An 18,973-nucleotide genomic window follows, 5' to 3' on the forward strand; every position below is an offset into this window, starting at 1 on the left:
TGTTATTGTGTCACGGTGTTTACACAAAAAAATTCAGGGCATTTAAAAACGCTCCTCTTCCCACAGGACGTAAATCAATATTTCATCCCCACTACCGGGACTCTCCTTCTATTTCCGCTTGCTCGCGGCTAGGAGAGCACTGTCGTTTTTCTCGTTCTCTTGCTGCAGTTTCAGAGGTAAGTGGAGCTTTCCCGAATTTTTCCTATCCTGAATTTTCCAAGGGCCCCTAGTGCTCATCCATCGCTTCCGATTAACGCGGAAAATCCCCGAGATTACTGGAAAACCTTTTTGACAGGTATTTTCTTTGATTAATCCACATTTTGAGAAAATTTTCCGACCGGCAATTGTCCCTTCGCCCACTTTTCGAATTTCAAAATTTTCAAAATCTCAAAGTGTCAAGCCCGTTTGCAACTACTGAAGTCTCGCAGTTTTAAAGAAAATCCAACTTCTGTTTAACGAAAAAAAAATCTTAAATTGAATAATTGTGTGGATACTTTGATCCCGGTGCACTTTATTGCAGTTTTGCGGCAAAGGAGAAAGTGAGGTTGTGTCAACAATTTAGCAATTTAGCGTAATTGTGGACCTACCCCAAGATCGATCTCGCGCGGCGTTCGATGCGGAAAATGAGATTTAATGAGTGTCGGAGAAAATCAATACTTGTCCGATTTTATTTTACAAGAATATTGATATCGATTTGGGGGATTGCATCACAATATGGCCGCCCCATTGTTCAGAATCGCATTTTCTTACAGCACCGGCCGGAAAATCGCTTTTTTGCACTTTTCGCCAAGATGCACTGGGAGCGGCTCGCTTCGGGCCGAGAACGGAATCAAGGTCGCGATTTTCCAGTCGGCTGCCAATGTTAATTTTCCCCATCCCATTTTATCTATTCCTTTAACTTTTCCAGGAAATCGCGACTCTAGATCACCACCATGGGTAAAGAAAAGATTCATATTAACATCGTCGTCATCGGGCACGTCGACTCCGGTAAGTCGACATCCACCGGTCATTTGATCTACAAATGCGGTGGTATCGACAAACGTACCATCGAAAAATTCGAGAAGGAAGCTCAAGAGATGGGCAAAGGCTCCTTCAAGTACGCTTGGGTTTTGGACAAACTCAAAGCTGAACGCGAACGCGGTATCACCATCGACATCGCTCTTTGGAAGTTCGAAACCGCTAAATATTACGTTACCATCATCGACGCTCCCGGTCACAGAGATTTCATTAAGAACATGATCACTGGGACCTCCCAAGCCGATTGTGCGGTGTTGATTGTCGCCGCCGGTACCGGAGAATTCGAAGCTGGTATTTCCAAGAACGGCCAAACCCGCGAACACGCTCTTTTAGCCTTCACTTTGGGGGTGAAGCAGCTTATCGTGGGCGTCAACAAGATGGACTCCACCGAGCCCCCGTACTCCGAGACGCGTTTCGAGGAAATCAAGAAGGAAGTGTCCTCTTACATCAAGAAGATCGGTTACAACCCCGCCGCTGTTGCGTTCGTTCCCATCTCTGGATGGCACGGAGACAACATGTTGGAGGCGTCTGATAAGATGCCGTGGTTCAAGGGTTGGGCCGTCGAAAGAAAAGAAGGAAAAGCCGAAGGAAAGACTCTCATCGAAGCTTTAGACGCGATCTTACCCCCGTCTCGTCCCACCGAGAAACCCCTTCGTCTTCCTCTCCAGGTACGCCGCAACACCCTCGCGACTCATTCTCACCCTTTCATCTCTTGCAGGATGTTTACAAGATCGGCGGCATCGGCACCGTGCCCGTGGGCCGCGTGGAAACCGGCGTGCTGAAACCCGGCATGGTGGTGACTTTCGCTCCCGTGGGTCTCACCACCGAAGTCAAGTCCGTGGAGATGCACCACGAGGCTCTCCAAGAAGCCGTTCCCGGCGACAACGTCGGCTTCAACGTGAAGAACGTCTCCGTCAAAGAGTTGCGTCGTGGCTACGTCGCCGGTGACTCCAAAAACAATCCTCCGAAAGGCGCCGCCGACTTCACCGCTCAAGTCATCGTGTTGAATCATCCTGGGCAAATTGCCAACGGTTACACTCCAGTTCTTGACTGTCACACTGCTCATATTGCTTGCAAGTTTGCTGAAATCAAAGAAAAATGCGATCGTCGTACTGGTAAAACCACCGAAGAAAATCCGAAATCGATAAAGTCGGGCGACGCCGCCATTGTCAATTTGGTGCCGTCGAAACCGCTGTGTGTGGAGTCGTTCCAGGAGTTTCCACCTCTGGGACGTTTTGCCGTTCGCGATATGCGGCAAACTGTCGCCGTCGGCGTCATCAAGTCTGTCAACTTCAAAGATACTGCTGGTAAAGTAACGAAGGCTGCTGAGAAGGCACAAAAGAAGAAATAACTAGGCATAGTTCAGCCTTCTGCCTCAGGCCCCAAGAAAATCTTCATCAGCAATTATTATTTACTGTTCTCTAGGTGGCTACAGCAGAATTATTTTCATCGGAAGGAGTTCAGAAGGAAAAACATTTTCCTTCGTTTTGAATTTTAGGTTTTTATTTAATTGAACTTATTATCATTTATAATCATTTATGCAGGAATGGGCATTTCTGATAGAATTAAGTTTTTTGTTTCTGATATTATTTATTGTTTTGTTTTTTTTTGTTATTGGTGAATGATAGACTTGCAAGTAAGAGCAGCTTCTGTAAGAATATCCAATAAAGAAGCTCAGAATAATTGACGTTTCTATTTTAAACCCAAACATTATCACGGTCGACGAACTTCACTCCGTTGTCACATTTAAAGATGTGTGACTCATCTTTGCTTTATCGAAATTACTTCTGACAGATAAAAACTGCACCTGATAAAAGAAAGCTGAAGATAATTTTAAATTTCCCGCTTGAGAACTGTCGCATGATTGGAGACTCCAAGCTTGAAGACAACCAATAACTAAAAGAGAGTGGTAGTCACGTGATAGTAACACCTACAAATCATAGGTTATGTTCAGAGCTACTAATTTTATTTAATTTAAAACGAAACGAATTAGAATGAACACTTTGAAATTCATTTCTAGCGTATTCTCACATAGCCTACCCACTACAAACGTACGTGAGCCCTTTCGGCATTATCTCAATTTCTAACCTTATTTTTTCCAGTTTCATCAAATTCGTACGAAATATGTGAACCGGTGGATGATTCGTGATGTAAAACGTCGTAAATTAGCCACTGAGTTGGCCCCCGAAAGACTCCGTGTAAACTCGCTGAGAAGAAACGACATTTTGCCCCCTGAACTACGAGAAATCGCTGATAAAGAAATCGCGGCTTTTCCCTTGAATTCAACACCTTTGAGGATCAACAAACGTTGCGCCGTCACCTCGCGACCCCGAGGAGTTGTGAACAGGTGGAGACTTAGCAGAATCGTCTTTAGACACTTGGCAGATTATAATAAACTCTCTGGTGTTCAAAGAGCAATGTGGTAGATGTAAATAAATCAAGACGTAGGAACAAATTTAAAAAAAGAGTTTTATTATCTTAAAATACAATTGTACTTATTATAACTCAACTCTTGAGTTTAATCGAAGAGCCCAAGTCCCATGTCGTCATCGGACTCTTCAGGTTCTTCTTCCTTCTTCTTCTCCTCTTTAGCTGGAGCGGCTGCTGCAGCTGCAGCGGCAGCAGGCGCGGCGGCGGCTGGACCTGCAGGAGCACCAACTCCAGAGCCGATCTTGGTGATGAGGTCTTTAATGTTTACACCATCCAAAGATTTGGCAAACAGACCGGGCCAGTAAGGTTCAACCTCGACACCAGCAGCCTTCAGGATGGTCTGGATCTTTTCACCCTAAAATGACACAAACAAAAAATACGTGAACATGTAACGAAAAGACACTTCAAATAAGCGAATACAAAGGAAATTGGACACTGATGTGTGAATTTAAAGTAGATAATTAGAAATTTAACATGCGTGGACTTAACCTAAAAAGTCTTGGAATTTGTTTTTACTTACAGTAATGGCGATATCGTCATCGGCGAGGATGAGAGCTGAATAAACGCAAGCAAGTTCTGCGGTGGAAGTCATTTTGATAAGTTTTTAATAGTGTGCAAGTCGCCGGTGGGGCCTTAGCTCTTCGAGAACAAGCACAGTGGCAAATGTCAGCGAAGGAAAGAACGCGAAATTTGACAGGTGACGTTTTGGTGACATACGACGTACCAACAAACTTTATGGTGAAATTTTGCCCACTTTTAATTCAAAGAGAGTATTTTACTGGAAATTTATCACCTAAAAGATTCAATTTTTATAAAAGAAAGTCATTAGTTGTTTTTTCTTATTTTTTCCGTTTAAGTTATAGATTTTTCCAACATACAGTGTTGGGAAATTCATTATTCTCATGTTGGCGCCTGTAAAAACACCAAGCATTGTCACTAGATGTTCAAAAACAATTAATCTGTCAATGTGCGTTTTTGCGTCTTTTTGCATAACAAATGTGTAAAACCAGCGCGTAACTTTTCCTGAAGACCGCAAAACCAACTCTCAGTGCAATGGGCCGCAAGTGCGGTGTAGAGGGCTGTTTGTCCGATTCCAACAGACCGGAAGACATGGGAGTAACATTCCATAAAGTCCCGATGCACGTCGATATTCGCCCCAAATGGATCTCTCTATGTAGAATCCCTGAAGACAAGCAAACCACCAAAATCATCTACGTTTGTTCCCGACACTTTCTCCGCATGGATTTCTGCAACTTTAAAGGTAAGAAGTACATGCTGCGGCAAGGAGTGCTTCCCAGTGTTTTTCCCTGGGATAAATCAAAGCTAGAAGCTATCAAGACTACCGTGAAATCCGACGGTGAGAAAGATAAAGAGGAGGTAGAGAATGAAGAGGATGTTAAAGAAGAATCTGTCGCTATAGAAGAGGCTGTCAATGTGCCCACTGCTGCTAAACCAGAAGAAGGGAAAGAAAAAATCAAAGTGAATGTTAACGGGGCTATAAATTTTGCGATAAATTCGCGAATTGAGGTGATGGATAACAACGCTTGGTTTCCCGCGCGTGTGGTTGAAGAAGACTATGAAGAAAATGAAGTATTGGTCCGTTTTGAAAACAGTCCTAGCAAGCATGAAGAATGGATCTGCATGGATAGCCCACGGTTGAGACCAATCCAGTCAACCCCCACACCTGCTAAGAGACTGGGAGAGGTGTACACTGTAGGAGAACGCTGTCAGGCTGCATGGAGCGACGCCAGGAAATTCCCAGCCACTGTAACCAAAATCGTAGATAATGGTAATAGCTAATATCAAATTAAGATAAGATAAATGATTTTATGTTGTTATAGATACATATGAAGTGTTATTTGATGATGGCTTTGTCAAAGTTTTGAAACCTCATCGCATGTGTAAGTTTGAAGGCCGCCCAATGCAGTCCTCACCTTTATTTGACCCTGTACAAAGCACAAAAGAAGAACGAAGGGAAAAGAAGAGGAAAATCAACATTGCTCAACTATTTGGAAAAAGACCTCGTTCAGACGTCGCGGAACCCAAAGAACCCAAGACTCCTGCAGTACGGGCCCCACCGCCGATTGACAGCGATGAAGTTTTCGAGCCATGGGTTCCACAGTACGTTGCTTCAAAGTCTCAAAACGGGAACTTGACGTCTTTTTTTCTAGGTGGGAAGGAGGGAAGCCTGTGGGAGTTGAAGCCTCAATAGATGCCCAGGAAGGCACTAGAAAATCTATTATTGTTCCTGATCCTCGGTTGCCTGTAGGTTGGACCAAGCATCTGGCGCAGAGGGTTCACGGTGCTTCTGCGGGGAAATGGGACACCATAATAGTCAGGTTTGACTCTTGAATTACTCACAATCACTTTATCTGAGTTTACTTTAGCCCAGACAACCGAAGATTTCGCACTCGCGCTGAAGTGAAGTCTTACCTGGAAGAAACAAAACTGATGAAATTCAACTGGTCAATGTTCGACTTTAGCGTTCACCGACACCGCAACAGGAAGAGAGGAGATATGGACCCTGAACCATCTCGCCCTGTCCAAGAACCCGCAGAAAACGTAGAAGAAGAAACGCCGGAATTAGCCACTGAAGAAGAAGGTAAGTTATGTACATTCTTTCTTTATGACTAACTTTCTTTTGTAGAAACTAAGAACTCTCTCAAGATACCGATTGTGGATAACGCGTATCAGTGTCCCATCGAAGGGTGTGGAAAAACGTATCGCAAAGAGAACTTGGCTCAGATGCACGTGAAACATTATCACCCCGAGTACACAAAGTTCTTGGACTCGACACCAAACGTGGCTGATCTAGCGTACGCTAGAACTGTGGGCGAATCCCTTGATAAATCGCCTAGTGTTAAGCCACCGACCGTCAAGCCCGTGCAGAAGTCTTCGACGTTGCGATCTTCAAAATTGCCGTTGTCGCCTCAGATGGAAGATAAACCGCAATCTCCACTACCGGCTCGTAAAGACTCCGAGATAATTAAGTTGTTGAATACCAAACCAAATGAAAATGATTCAGTCAGACCCCTACCTGCCGGTCTTCCTTCTAACATGTATCCAGATATTAAATTGAAAGATCTTCTTAACAAGTCTGAAGGTATTCCTCATCGGGAAGATCTCAATTTGAGAGCTCTAAGTAGCACGCGCCCTCCAACGGGAATAAAAACTCTCTTACCCGTTGTGAGGACCGAGAAAAAAGAAAATTTAGAATCTGAAGGCGTCACTAACAGATTAAAATCAAGTTTGAAACGTAAGCGGGGATTGATCGACTCAGTCGACAGTCCTAAAGGTAATGAACGCGAAAACACGTACATTCCACAAGAAACATCGCCACTTCCAGAACCTAATAATGTTATTATTGAAGGTGGTAAGGTGATCAAAATTGTAAGAATGAAACAAGAAGAGATCATCAATTGCACGTGCGCCTTCGGCGAAGAAGACGGGCTCATGATTCAGTGCGACTTGTGTTTATGTTGGCAGCACGCTTTCTGCAACAATATCCAACAAGAGAGTGAAGTTCCCGACAAATACGTCTGTTGGATTTGCCAAAATCCGGCAAAACAAAGAATGTCTAAGAAATATTTTCATGATCAGGACTGGTTGAAACATGGAATCCTCGCCACCGCCAAGTTTCATACCAAAGATGAGGAACTACTGAAGAAGAGATTCGAAAAATTGAAAAAATCGCATGACATTTCTGGGAGGCTTGTGGAATTGAGGGAGTTTGTCAACTCGTTAAAAGTTAAATTGAAGATAGCAGAGTAAGTAGATGGAGGCGTTGAAATTTCTTAACGTGTTGGCATCCCTGCTTATGTGTACTTTTCCAGGACTAAAAACCATCCAAAACTGTACCTGTGGTCCAAACCGTGGGAAAAGCTCCCATTGCCGGAAAAGACGGGTGAAAGCGAAGACGAGAAACCTATGGAAACTGAAGTGAAAGTCGAGTCCAAGAACGACGACTCCATGTTGATGATGATCCTAAAGAGCACCAAAGACGAAGACTTGCAGGCGCTGCAAGCCCCCATTATCCCACAACCGGAAGCTGCGATCGATTCTGCCGATTGTCGGGTTAATCTTCTGGAGCACATAGCTCACTCCCAGTCTCTGGTACAGGAACGACTCGACGATTTTGAGAAACAAATCGAACTTCTTGAAGATGTTCCGGTCTATGAAGATGATGAAAATTACCCGCGGACTAGACAGACGATTAACATGTTACTTCGAGATCTGAACAAGTTACAAGAATTAAGTCAGTTAACCACGTTATAGTTGTAATAATTTATTTAACGTTAAAATGTTTTGATTCATTCGTCTTTGAGGATCCTTCTGTTTTTTCCAAGTCTCCTAATTTCGTTGCTTGAAGTGGTTTCGGGCAGCTCACAGATGTAGCCGAAGCGGACCGAGCAGTCGCTTCCTTTATACATATAGGATCTAAGAGCTGGATCGTAGGCCAACTTCAAGCAGCGCCCATCTCCAGGAATGTTCGGTTTCTTGTCTCCTGTACCGACAGGACGTGCGGTGTTACTCCAAATCCAGAGAAGCCCGGGGTTTAACCCTCCGGTCCAGAAATCTTTCCCTCTCAAATGCGCGCTACTTTGAATATACGCGATGACATCCTGGTTTTCTTCGATGGTTTCTAACTCGGCCAAAGCAGCCCCCATGCGTTTACACTGCTTACTTGATGCCTTCCAGTCGGACTCTCGTCCCGCGGAACTGTGGAAGTAGTAGCAGTTACTCCCGACACGCGTAAAGTTGTCGGCACATGGCTCTGAAAAGAATCGTCATTTTTGGTTGTGGATAGCGAAGAACTTACCGCTGTCCACGCGGTTTCCTGCCATCACAAAATACAACATTTCTTCCACTCTTCGAAGGCGTTTCTCCAAGAAGTCGGCTCTAAAGACGAGTTTTTCTATGGCTCCTAAAAGGTATAAGTCGGTTTCGGAGACCTGTCGTCCTGGAGGTTTAGAATTCGAGACGATTTTTCCAGGAGAGATCTTACTTTCTCGGTCTTCTTCCATGACATAGGCGTCTTTCGCTGGCGGTAACTGCATGACGCGTTGCTCCCTGCAAAATTTATTGTCGTCTTGTTTTTTTTAGGGTTGAAGACTTACCTGTGGTTTCCAGTCAAAGCCCATTCCTCCAGTAGCGACCCCCAAATCCCGATGGTCTCATTCTTCAAGTACTCGCAGTCACTCGAATAAACTGTTAAGAGAAAAAGGACAAGAACCTTCATGGCACACTTCTGCTGGTACCTCGAGCTCGAATGAAGCGTGGATTTCTGTGAATCATACTATGTAAATGAAACTCTCTCTTTTATTTTTTTGGAAATTGTTCCACTCTTGGAGACAATTAAATGTTTCGGAACACAAGGGGGCTATTATGTGATTACGTGTTGCTTCATTAATATTAATTGTGTTTACTTGGCCGTTGCGGGTATTATTTTGGTTTGTTTTTCGTAATTATATTATTTCAAAGTTTGTTGCGCGGTATAATGACCCCTTGACCTAGATTTTGAAGATACGCCACTGGAAAGTCCGGATTTCGTGGGAGTTCCAATGATCCGGAAAGAGTTTGCACTGGCATATATACAGAGTGAACACAAAATAAACGACAAACTAAAAATGTATTTTGGTACTTTTTACACTTTCTACTTCTTTCCTATACATACAGACTTAAAAATAAACAGTTAAATTTGTGTTATCAATGAGCTTCGGTGTCGGGTCAATGTTATTTATGTTGTCCGTGCTATCCGAGTCAGTCTGGAAAAAAACCGGTGAAAATATTGTATCACCTCTTCTGGATCTCACCTTATCGTCGCCCCAACTCAACTTCTTCGTCCTCGTAGAAGACGCCGACGCCTGCCATCCTGGGGGTTGCGGCGCCGGGTGCACCTTCGGACTGGGAATCCTCGTCTTGACCAAATCGGTGGGAATCCCACCCATTGCAGTCGCCGTCGGTGACTTAACACCTCCAAACATCGGATTCTTCATCCTTTCGGTCATCGCAGGAGTGGCTTGCGATTTTTCCGGTTGCAACGACGGTAAATCCGTTGTCGGCGATCGTTTCCTGCTAAAATTTCTTTTAACATCGTCACCATCGCCTCGTCTTACTTACGCTTTACAAATGTAGGCAACCAACAGTGCTATGACGAAGGCTAAAAGTAAGAGGATTGCACCGAGCCCGGCCAAAAGAAGAGGTCCTCCGCTATTAGCTCGCGAAGAGATGATACCGGCGAGTTCGCCGGATTCCGGGAAATGGACGGTTACAGGGACACTAGCTCTGCGGGGAGGATTCCCATTATCAGCGGCTACGACTGCTAAATTAGCGACTCCTTTGTGAGTCCCGGGCTCCCGAAGACGTAGCTCTCCTGTAGGAGTGATGAAGAAACTCGAGGCGTTGACTCCGGTGAGAGTCAGGGTGAGCTTGTCGTTTTTGTCGCCATCGGCGGCTTCTATCCGACCGATGAGCTCGTTGGGTTGACCGGTGACAAAGAACTCGTAATGAGGGTACCGGAATCGGGGTTCCCATTCGTTGATGTCGCCTACGGTGACGTTGACCACGCTGGAATCGTTCTAAAAGAAAATTACTAACAGAGTGAGAACCACAAGACGTAAACATACTGTGACTCCATCAGTGGCGAAGACTTTGAAATTGTATTCAGACTTCTCTTCATAGTCCAGTTTCTTTCGTAGCGATAATTCTCCTTTCGTGTTGATTGCGAAAGTCTTAAGAATGTTCTGTTCCGAAACAAAGTACCTCAAGTTTTGGTTGGGTCTGTTGTTGGTGAAAGCCCCCACGATCGCCCCCACGGGTGTCGATTCCGGGACTTTAAAATAAAACGTCTTATGCAGAAATCGGATTCCGTTATCTAAATTTCTCGAGACTGTTAACGTCGCCAAAGCGTAACGATCCGGGTTGTCCTGCTGCGTGGCTCTAATTACCAACGTCGCTGGATGGTGCAAATCACTGTCGGTCAAGTCTCTCGCCAACGTGACGGCCCCCGAATTTCTGTTGATCTTGAAATAGGTGTAATCAGTCCCGACTCCGTTAAAAGTGTAATAGACCACAGCGTTGATGCCGAGGTCTTGGTCGAAGGCTTTGATGTCTCTCGGTTTGACCTGTAAGACACTTCCACGTTTCGGTGGTTCTGGAACCCCTGCAGTGTACCGATCATCTAAAAATCTCGGATTTTGATCATCGGCATCAACGACGTGAACTGTTAGAACCGTATCGGTTTTCCTTGGCGGCTCTCCATGGTCTTGAGCACGGATGTTAACGTCGAAACTCTTGAGGGTTTCATAGTCCAGCGGTTTCCGCAGAACTAACGTTCCTTCGAGCTCATTTTCAAACTCGAAGTAATCAGAGTGGGGGCCTGGTAACACCGAATACTTAACACTAGAAAACGGACCTTGTTGGTCATTGTCCACGGCATGAACACCCTGCAGAACTCTAGTCCCTACGACCGTAACTTCGGAAATATTCAACACATACGGAGCGTTTATAAACACAGGAGAGTTATCATTCGCGTCCGTCACCCGTATATTGATGGGAATAACAAAACCAGGGTCCAACGTGTGCACCCTTTCACATATCAAGTTGATGAAGACCGAAGACGGACCTTCAACTCCTTCTTTATCGAGTTTTCGGCGGAGAGTTAAGTTCTTTGTGCCGGGGGAAATGCCCACCGGACTATCGACTTCTTTGAGGTGGAGGGCGATGGTACCACCCGGACGAGGGTCTCCATGGACTCTGACTTGACCAATGATGGAACCCACTGAGTTGTTTTCCGAAACGAAGAAGTTTTCAGAAGACGCTCCATTTTCCAAATAGCAGCGGTTGTCGTTTAAACCTGGGGATTTCAAATTTCGCGGTTAGTCTAAACGGCAATGGTTGGCTGACGGGTCAATGACAGATCGTTGATTGGTCAGTTTCGGCGCAGAAATTTTATTAAAAATTACTCCTTTCTAACTTCGAGCTAGTTAAAACACATGCACTGAGTAAAAGTAGAAATAAATTAAATAAATAAATAATTTTGTTTTCTTGGGATTGTGATCGCATAATTACAGCCATTCTAATTTCAATTCAGTTTCACTTGATAACTGCATCTTGTGGCGTTATTTTTTGACGAACCTTCGTGGTATAATAAAAGAGATTTATTAAGAAATGTCTTGAGATAACACCGGTGGCGGCTTTTAATGTGTGGATCGTGACTGGAAAGTGGATCAGATTTTTACATTCGTTCCAAAGCCTCTAATTAAATAAGAACGACCCTTTTAGCAATTAAGAAAGCCTAATTACACTTTACGCAACCTGCCAAAACCTGAAAAAACGTTAACAAAGTCGACTCATGATTCTCAGACAATAAATAAGACAGGAAGGAACCACGCTAGTGGATATCCTCCGCTTGGCTGCATTTCATCATCACCAACAGGTGCTAACTTAAGACATAACAACGACATCAAAGTCTGCTTTGCTCTTTTCATCCCATGACTTAGTTATACTCTACTTCCTGAATTAAATCGATCTATGAATAAATAAGTAGCAGAAATGAAGTAGGTTGAAAAAATTTCACACTTGCCTTGAGTTGCACATAGATGAAGAACCAGCGTAAATGCCCAAAGGGCATTAAGATAGGCGTTGTACCACTTGATGGACATCGTCTCGACATCTGGAAAAAGACAAATTTTTACATTTTAACAAAAACTTTCTCCCTCTAACAAGAGATGCTGATTTATGGATACTGAAATCGATCGGTAATTAGCCTGATTTGTTTGCGGCTGTAAAATTAATTCTGATTTGTCGTTTCCTGAAAAGTGAAAGGATTTGCAGAATTAATTTGAAGCGACTGAAGATTTATGGGCTTTTGATTGAGATGTTTTGATTAGAAAGTGCCGCTAGCTTTGAAAATACCTGCATCAAACAAACCGAAAGAAAAAAGTTACAGTTGTGGATTTGGAAATCGTTGCCTAAGAGATGTTTTCTTGGCAGTTAGGCATCTGCACAAACCAACTAATTTTTTCCAAAATAATGAAAATCACGTAATACAAACTAGAAAGTGGTAAAAAGTGATGTAAGTGATGTTATTTTGATTAGATTTGCACCGCAAATTCATAATTATTTCATAATTGTAACCATTGTACTTTTTCTTTAATTTACAGACCTTGAAAGACTTACATATTCACAAAAAGATAATTATTGCCGGTATTTACATAAACAGGAAATCCCAAGCTTCATTTTAGTGAAGAATAAAGTAAATATGACTCATTACCTCAATAGTAATCCAACGACTTTTATGCACTTTTATTTTTCTTAGTGACCCCCAAGCTATGCATTTCCTTCGTAACCATGCCAAATAAAATGTAACTAATCTACTTTCTTTGCTTTCACGCGAACCGTTTAAAACAATTTAAATTAGAGTGTACAGGATATCTGTTACGAACATTTTATTCAGATTGCATCAAAATACAATTATTATAATAAATCCAGACACTTTCTCGTTAAATTCAGCTCTATTAACTTCTTTACCTACAAAAAACGTGAAATGGTCCAAATTTCGTTAAATAACAATGAACTTGAGACAACACGAGACTTCACACGCTCTTGATTAGTCCATTCATCTTGATATGAAGAGATTGTTGGCTATTAATTTAAATTTTAAATTGTAGCTTTAATAACAAAGTGCGATAATTAATGTTAATAAAACTAAAGACGACTTAAAATAGCCAAAAGCATACCTGACATCGTTCCCACTTAGCGCACACCGAATAATTAATAACAAATCACGTAAGACAATTATTCCCATTATAGCCCATGTGTGGTAATCCGCGCCGAAAAACGCCGCATTGTTCGACATATCTAATTGATTTTTTAAGTAAAAACTAAAGCTCCTGTGCAGATTTAGCAATCTCTTGATAAAAATCTCTATTTTCACCCATTGTGTCTACCAGTATAGCACTGCGTAAAATTTCGAAACAACTGAAAATCACGGAAGTTACTTACCACGCCACTTTGATTCGCTGGTTTCCTTAACAACTAGAGCACATTTATGTTGATTGCCGTAATAAATAACACCACACCACTAAAAGGGTTCGGAGTGAAGCCGCCCCTGCATTTTTCGAAAAACTGACTAAACTTGATTATTTATGACTACACTTTTTTTGTTTAAATAAAAGCGGCACTTTACTTCTTCGGTGGCGGATCCACCAGTGTTGGCGTTGAAATGAAACAAGTGACTGCGTGCACCTGTTCTGTGTGCATTCACCGTGGTGGAGGAGGAGGATTTCTTGTGGAAAAAATGTTGTTCGACAGTTATTTTTGTTAATTCTTGCACATATTAATATTTATGGGTTGTTATTGCAACATTAAAAAATGCACGCTTACTTCACTTGATTAGATAAATTTATTCAAGAAGGGTGGTGAATCATTAGACCGTTTTCCCGTGGTGAATTATTGATAGATAAAGTAGCGAGGGGGACGGAAAAGTAATTCGTTTTCAAGGTCTTCCGGGGTCAATAAAAATATACTTTAAATAATCTTTTATTCTCAGTCTAATTTATAAAGAGTTATACACCTTAATTACTCGAGAACATACTCTACTTATGATAACGAAAAATTATGCATCACAGTTGTAAAGGAATAAATATACATAACGAAAACTAACCCTTGACGCACAAATAACTGCCAACAATCTTCGAGGATCTGTAGTCAATTCGTACGAATTTCAAATTTGAACTGTTTGAGTTTCATGCTTAAAAAGGTCAACTATAATTGCAAAATATTTATATAACTGTCCCGAATGGCAACAATAATTTGTTTTTCCCGCAAAAAGATAAGTTAGATATTTGTTGTGCATACAGTGATGGCCGAACAAGTCAAAATTTAGTTGTGTAAATCTGGATTTGAAACATGAAGAAAGTAGGCGTAATGATTATTACTGTCGGCTTAACAATGACATAAAATTTTGACAATGTTTTCTTCGAGAAACTAAAATTTCGTGTTTTATGAGTCTAGTGTGCCGCTGGCATAGCTTGGCTATTTATTTTATTTTACTTTTAAATATAACGGCACCTTTAATCATTTGCCTACTTTATAGTGATGACGTTCTGTTAGTAGTTCAATAGATTAGTTCGAATCCGTTTTACAATGACAAAAAGTGTACCAGTTCGATGTGTAAAAATGCAGTCTTCAACTCAAAATAACGAAAAGGAATTATAAATAGCTGTCATAAAGTTTGTGAATCCCCTATAAAAACCCGCTGCAGGAAAAACAAATCATTACGTCTCGAAATCTACAACATGCTTAAACCGTTTTTAAAAAAGCTTAATAAATAGGTATTTTCTTCGTGATGGTTTTTCTGCACATGTGGCACGTTTTGAGTGTATCGGCGCACTTGGAGCAAGTGCCATGTCCGCAAAGAAACACGACGTTTCGTTTCCGTTCCATGCAAATACTACAAGCATGACTCTCTTCGATTTCCGCGATTTTACATTCTAGGTATCTCATTCTTTCGGCGCTCGGCTGTCGCGACTTTGCTGGAATGACTCTGCCGTCTTTTGTGATGCGTTTTTGTACGATCGAACCGCATTGTAAGCATTTTTTCATGCGGGAAGAACAGTCCTCGCATGCCGGTTTATGGCTGCACGGCTCTAACCTGACGTTTTCTTCCGATAGCTCGGAACAAACGAGACATTCGACGGGTTTGCTGGTGACGATCTCGTTCTGGTAGTAATGGTTTTTATGATTAGGGGAATTCTCCTGGGAGGTGCTGCCGGCATCAAAGATCTTATCGTGTTTCTGTTCGCGTCTGCTTCTACGTTTTGATTCGTCGTTGGTGAGGTTTCGGGCGGGGCTGTGTTTGGGGGTGTGGTCGGTTAGGTTGTAACCGTCCATGGAATGGCGGGGTTCGTTCAAGGTTAGAGATTCTAAACCCAAAGTTTCCTGAGTATTTTGTTGGATTTGGTTGCTATCTAAGTTTGGCTTGTAACTCTTTAAGAGTTCTTGGATGCTGGACTCTTGGAGGAGGCTCAGAGCTGGTTGGCCTTTGCTGTTGAGGGCGTCCAAGTCTATGCCCATTTGGATGAGGTAACATGCTATAGCGATGGCCAATCGAAATTCGGAGATATGACTAATACTTTCGTAGATCGTGAAAACGTCTGGGCTGTCTTCTTGGCGAATTTCTCCATTGAGGTGCGCTTTTTTGATTAGAACTAAATGTAAAGCTGTGTCTTCGTCTTCGTCTTTGGCATTAATGTTAGCCTTAAGTTTGATTAAGAGCTCAATGACTCCGCAGTGCCCTACAAACACAACAAATTGAAAAAAAACAATCGAACCAAACCACACCGACTAACCTTGACTCACTGCAAGAAGCAACGCAGTTTGATTCCGATTGTTTCTCAGATTAATATCAGCTTGTCCGACATGAACCAGCGTTTCGACAACCTCTTTGTGTCCATTCAAGGCTGCCAAATGCAAGGCCGAAAAACCGTCGTCCTTTTTCACGTCCACTAGCTGCCTCGCTTGCATTAGAAGTTTCCGCGTTGCAAAATTCTTGCCTTTGAGGGCCGCATGATGCAACGCGTTGAATCCTCTCTTATTTCTGAGGGTGAAATCGATGCCACTTGCGGCACAGAGGAGTTCTATCACTTGGTAACTGTCTTTTCCGATGGCATCGTGCAAAGCCGTGTCGCCGTACAGATCGGTACAATTGGGGTCAGCTCCGGCCGATAATAAGATTTGAACGCAACGCGCCGGTTGCTTGTGGGCGGCGATGTGGAGGGCAGTGCAGCCGCTGCGGTTGGCAGTGTTCAGCTCCGAACCGGCTTTAATGAGCAAGTCCAAAACCTCTGGTTGATTTCCGAAAGCCGCGTAATGCAGACACGTGTCCCCATCGTTGTCACTAGCGTTGACTGCCGCCCCCGCATGCAACAACAGTCTGACTATAGCAGCGTGACCCTGATGCGCCGCCACTTGCAAGGCAGTTTTGCCGCCACTTCTCATGTCCACCATGTTACGTGACACCCCTTCTAGCAGTCTTTGGACAGTCTCCAAGTGTCCCTGTGCCGCCGCTCTAACTAGCTGATCTGCCACGCCGTTTGTTTGGTTGTCTGCAGGGTTCGCAGGGGGCCACTCCACTAAAATCAACAAGATAAAGTTGAGGAAATCGAAGAAATTCGCAATACTAACTGGATGGTTCTTGTCTTTGATTCTGCGTCGCGTGCATGGTGTTGGCGAGCTCCGCTGCGCTGCCGGGGACTATTCGCACACATTGAGGGTTCAAAGTCCACGCGTGGCCGTCGAGTTGCACCCTCAAATCGCCGTCGGAGTAAATTTTCAGGATTTTCCCCAGTTTGCCCAGAGACTAGAAAATTCGAGTTAATTTCACGTCGAGATGGGCGGTGGAATCTACCACGCATGTCGTAGATACTTACATTTTTCATTATTTCTATCCACTCGCCGTGACCTTTCTGCAACTCCTTGACTTTTTCAATGTCGGTTCTCAAACACACTATGTCTCCTACCGCCACCGAATTGACCTTGGAGAGAGTGACAGGATTGAAAGTCCACCGGTTATGGCACCCTTCGTACTGCACTCGAATGTCACCTTTATCGGTCACTCGGTGGACCCGGCCAATTTTCCCGATGTACTAAAAAACGAGTAAAAATAATGTCATCACAGAAGAACTGTATTACTTCGGCCATTTTGGGGTTCCAACCGCCGTGTCCTTGCTGCATGCTCTTCAACTGTTCTTCAGATACCACTACCTTGACTTTGTCACCAACACTGAACGGCGGAGGACCGGATCGTGCGGGACGAGCAACAGCTTGCTCGATATTGTGACCTAAATGAACAATTGTTTTCCGGTCAATTTGTTTCAAAGAAATTCGATTCGGTTGAGAGAGCAAAAACAATTTCAATCAAGGCGTAGAAAGACTTTCTAGAAGGTTGTGTAAATTTCATTTGTTTTTATTATAGACTCGATTAATCACAGACGCACGTTTTTCGTCCGGGTACTACTTCAAGGCTGTTTTTTATTTTAGTTACGACACGTGTTACGTTACACGAAATTCACACTTTCTTAGTTATAAAAAAATATGTGATATGACCTGAATTAGAAAATTATTCACGTGATTTTAATTTATAAAAAGGCATCATTACCGTACATGAAAGTACAGTAAACTCAGCCACTTGGAAAAATAACTGGTCTGTTTCATAAATTTGCAAGGTGAACACTTTTGCAGTATTTCACAACTTACCCAACACTGGGAGATGCTCAGGATAATAAAACCCCCCAGACGCCGGCTCCACAAATTTGATATCACAATCCCCCTTGTGCCCCAAACGGTAGACATTAGTAGATCCAGATAACCAAGTGACGTTGGCTACAGAACGACTGCTCTCCTTGTCCCAACCCCGGATATCCAGGACTCGTCCGATTTTCCCCTCACCACCGTCTTGGTTGCCCCATTCCCAGTTGTACCCCCTTACAACTTTAGCCCCCACGAAGATGCCTTTAAGTTCGCACTTTCTCTCGTTTTGTCGCGCAGGTAAATCAACCCTGAAAACAGTCATTAGTGGATATAGCAGCCAGAACTGTACCAACCCCAAAGCGGTGGCAGTATCAAATCTCTTGAAGCTGTGACTAAGATCGTGTTTATCGCCGTGGTAACACATGTAGCAGAGATCATAATCGTAACAAACGTTGCACTTGTACTTCATGCCGCATATTCCCTGACTCTTGCAGCCGTCACAGACTATATTGGGATGTTTTACACCTAAAATAAAAAGTCTTAATTAGCCCCAAGGTTGAAATTTATGAGATTGCACCAACTTCCTCGTTTTTTCGGAAGTCGAGTAATTATCGCTGTTTTTTAATTTACCTATCTGCGCGTTGTCAATGACACGAAGGTCATATTTCCCCAAATACCCAACTCGGTAATTTGTACGCGTTCCGTTGTCCCATTGCACCACCACTGTTTTATCAGGTGACCCCACACTCCCGGATTTCCCGATCTCGCATACTGTGCCAACGAAACCTTCGCCCCCATCTGAAAATTTCCCAATTACTCATAACCTAACATTGGTGTTCTCTACCTTGAGCGCCCCAAGACCAGTCGGGTCCACGAACAATCCTAACACCTGGCGTCAACATTAAAACATTTGTTTGGAAGTTGGAGTTAATTTATTCCATTCCAATTTTAGGGGTGTAATAACCCCTGCATCATCACTTTTGTTACGAGGAGAATTTCGCGATTTCACTGCACATGCACTTGTGGTTCTACAGAGTGATTGAGAAATAGACCAAATTGTGCACTTTACGTTATTTCACGTTATTGTGGTTCAACTGTTGCGATGAAAGTTGTTTATTATTGTTATTTTGACAGGTTGTGCTTGACTTTGAGATAGGGTGGAGGTGGCAGCACTGGCCCGCGGTCGGTAAAGTCGATCCCACATCGAAATTATTTTGAAATCTTTTCGTTTCATTTCACGAACAGGAACAGTCTGATATATTCAAATTGATAA

At 43.1% G+C, this 18,973-nt stretch overlaps 7 protein-coding genes across 10 annotated transcripts; 3 read left to right on the plus strand and 4 right to left on the minus strand.

Annotated features, from left to right (window-relative positions):
* The first annotated feature begins 82 nt into the window (after positions 1–82).
* LOC148175553 (elongation factor 1-alpha-like) lies at positions 83–2,700 on the plus strand. Its single transcript, XM_088035761.1, has 3 exons — positions 83–176; positions 908–1,685; positions 1,736–2,700. Exons 2-3 carry the CDS (start codon positions 933–935, stop codon positions 2,366–2,368), a joined length of 1,386 nt encoding a protein of 461 aa, XP_087891887.1. The 5' UTR covers positions 83–176; positions 908–932; the 3' UTR covers positions 2,369–2,700.
* Positions 2,701–2,924: 224 nt separating this feature from the next.
* Positions 2,925–3,482, plus strand: mRpS14 (mitochondrial ribosomal protein S14). The gene is made up of 2 exons (XM_088035230.1): positions 2,925–3,068; positions 3,120–3,482. The coding sequence occupies exons 1-2, from the start codon at positions 3,012–3,014 to the stop codon at positions 3,441–3,443; spliced, it is 381 nt and encodes a 126-aa protein (XP_087891356.1). The 5' UTR covers positions 2,925–3,011; the 3' UTR covers positions 3,444–3,482.
* RpLP1 (Ribosomal protein LP1) lies at positions 3,469–4,143 on the minus strand. Its single transcript, XM_088035231.1, has 2 exons — positions 3,968–4,143; positions 3,469–3,802 (listed from the first exon to the last, which is right to left on the minus strand). The coding sequence occupies exons 1-2, from the start codon at positions 4,037–4,039 to the stop codon at positions 3,536–3,538; spliced, it is 339 nt and encodes a 112-aa protein (XP_087891357.1). The 5' UTR covers positions 4,040–4,143; the 3' UTR covers positions 3,469–3,535.
* Positions 4,144–4,354: 211 nt separating this feature from the next.
* MBD-R2 (PHD finger protein MBD-R2) lies at positions 4,355–7,760 on the plus strand. 2 transcript variants are annotated; one of them, XM_088035226.1, is made up of 7 exons: positions 4,355–5,236; positions 5,289–5,568; positions 5,619–5,786; positions 5,835–6,049; positions 6,095–6,742; positions 6,818–7,214; positions 7,281–7,760. In XM_088035226.1, the coding sequence occupies exons 1-7, from the start codon at positions 4,501–4,503 to the stop codon at positions 7,720–7,722; spliced, it is 2,886 nt and encodes a 961-aa protein (XP_087891352.1). In that variant the 5' UTR covers positions 4,355–4,500; the 3' UTR covers positions 7,723–7,760. The 2 variants fall into 2 exon arrangements, with proteins under 2 accessions (XP_087891352.1, XP_087891351.1); XM_088035225.1 differs by having other exon boundaries at positions 6,095–7,214.
* Positions 7,758–8,926, minus strand: LOC148175557 (uncharacterized). Its single transcript, XM_088036991.1, has 3 exons — positions 8,565–8,926; positions 8,267–8,517; positions 7,758–8,221 (listed from the first exon to the last, which is right to left on the minus strand). The coding sequence occupies exons 1-3, from the start codon at positions 8,684–8,686 to the stop codon at positions 7,758–7,760; spliced, it is 837 nt and encodes a 278-aa protein (XP_087893117.1). The 5' UTR covers positions 8,687–8,926.
* Positions 8,927–8,939: 13 nt separating this feature from the next.
* Positions 8,940–13,725, minus strand: Cad96Cb (protocadherin Fat 4-like Cad96Ca). 3 transcript variants are annotated; one of them, XM_088035228.1, is made up of 6 exons: positions 13,188–13,424; positions 12,032–12,121; positions 10,074–11,302; positions 9,568–10,025; positions 9,261–9,519; positions 8,940–9,212 (listed from the first exon to the last, which is right to left on the minus strand). In XM_088035228.1, the coding sequence occupies exons 1-6, from the start codon at positions 13,192–13,194 to the stop codon at positions 9,126–9,128; spliced, it is 2,130 nt and encodes a 709-aa protein (XP_087891354.1). In that variant the 5' UTR covers positions 13,195–13,424; the 3' UTR covers positions 8,940–9,125. The 3 variants fall into 3 exon arrangements, with proteins under 3 accessions (XP_087891354.1, XP_087891355.1, XP_087891353.1); XM_088035229.1 differs by lacking the exon at positions 13,188–13,424 and adding an exon at positions 13,453–13,725 and having other exon boundaries at positions 8,941–9,212; positions 9,261–9,522; XM_088035227.1 differs by having other exon boundaries at positions 8,941–9,212; positions 9,261–9,522.
* A 248-nt stretch (positions 13,726–13,973) lies between these two features.
* mib2 (E3 ubiquitin-protein ligase mind bomb 2) lies at positions 13,974–18,868 on the minus strand. The gene is made up of 9 exons (XM_088036759.1): positions 18,545–18,868; positions 18,331–18,498; positions 18,054–18,225; positions 17,707–18,008; positions 17,143–17,291; positions 16,881–17,096; positions 16,636–16,810; positions 15,801–16,583; positions 13,974–15,746 (listed from the first exon to the last, which is right to left on the minus strand). Exons 1-9 carry the CDS (start codon positions 18,600–18,602, stop codon positions 14,773–14,775), a joined length of 2,997 nt encoding a protein of 998 aa, XP_087892885.1. The 5' UTR covers positions 18,603–18,868; the 3' UTR covers positions 13,974–14,772.
* Between the last annotated feature and the right edge of the window lie 105 nt (positions 18,869–18,973).

This window comes from Gnatocerus cornutus, chromosome 5 (genome assembly GCF_029298725.1).
Source record: "Gnatocerus cornutus isolate USDA-ARS CGAHR chromosome 5, icGnaCorn1.1, whole genome shotgun sequence".
Classification (NCBI taxonomy): Eukaryota; Metazoa; Arthropoda; class Insecta; order Coleoptera; family Tenebrionidae; genus Gnatocerus; species Gnatocerus cornutus.

Coding starts and splice junctions, on each gene's coding strand:
- LOC148175553 (XM_088035761.1), top strand. CDS start 933: ATGGGTAAAGAAAAGATTCATATTAACATCGTCGTCATCGGGCACGTC. Junction 1,686..1,735: donor CCCTTCGTCTTCCTCTCCAG/GTACGCCGCAAC, acceptor CATCTCTTGCAG/GATGTTTACAAGATCGGCGG.
- mRpS14 (XM_088035230.1), top strand. CDS start 3,012: ATGAACACTTTGAAATTCATTTCTAGCGTATTCTCACATAGCCTACCC. Junction 3,069..3,119: donor ATAGCCTACCCACTACAAAC/GTACGTGAGCCC, acceptor TATTTTTTCCAG/TTTCATCAAATTCGTACGAA.
- RpLP1 (XM_088035231.1), bottom strand. CDS start 4,039: ATGACTTCCACCGCAGAACTTGCTTGCGTTTATTCAGCTCTCATCCTC. Junction 3,803..3,967: donor ATGACGATATCGCCATTACT/GTAAGTAAAAAC, acceptor GTGTCATTTTAG/GGTGAAAAGATCCAGACCAT.
- MBD-R2 (XM_088035225.1), top strand. CDS start 4,501: ATGGGCCGCAAGTGCGGTGTAGAGGGCTGTTTGTCCGATTCCAACAGA. Junction 5,237..5,288: donor AACCAAAATCGTAGATAATG/GTAATAGCTAAT, acceptor ATGTTGTTATAG/ATACATATGAAGTGTTATTT. Junction 6,050..6,094: donor ATTAGCCACTGAAGAAGAAG/GTAAGTTATGTA, acceptor TTTCTTTTGTAG/AAACTAAGAACTCTCTCAAG.
- LOC148175557 (XM_088036991.1), bottom strand. CDS start 8,686: ATGAAGGTTCTTGTCCTTTTTCTCTTAACAGTTTATTCGAGTGACTGC. Junction 8,518..8,564: donor GCTTTGACTGGAAACCACAG/GTAAGTCTTCAA, acceptor TAAATTTTGCAG/GGAGCAACGCGTCATGCAGT. Junction 8,222..8,266: donor AGGAAACCGCGTGGACAGCG/GTAAGTTCTTCG, acceptor GATTCTTTTCAG/AGCCATGTGCCGACAACTTT.
- Cad96Cb (XM_088035227.1), bottom strand. Junction 11,303..12,031: donor TCATCTATGTGCAACTCAAG/GCAAGTGTGAAA, acceptor TGAAATCCCCAG/GTTTAAACGACAACCGCTGC. Junction 9,213..9,260: donor TGAGTTGGGGCGACGATAAG/GTGAGATCCAGA, acceptor GTTTTTTTCCAG/ACTGACTCGGATAGCACGGA.
- mib2 (XM_088036759.1), bottom strand. CDS start 18,602: ATGTTGACGCCAGGTGTTAGGATTGTTCGTGGACCCGACTGGTCTTGG. Junction 18,499..18,544: donor CTGGTCTTGGGGCGCTCAAG/GTAGAGAACACC, acceptor GGAAATTTTCAG/ATGGGGGCGAAGGTTTCGTT. Junction 16,584..16,635: donor TCAAAGACAAGAACCATCCA/GTTAGTATTGCG, acceptor TGTTGATTTTAG/TGGAGTGGCCCCCTGCGAAC.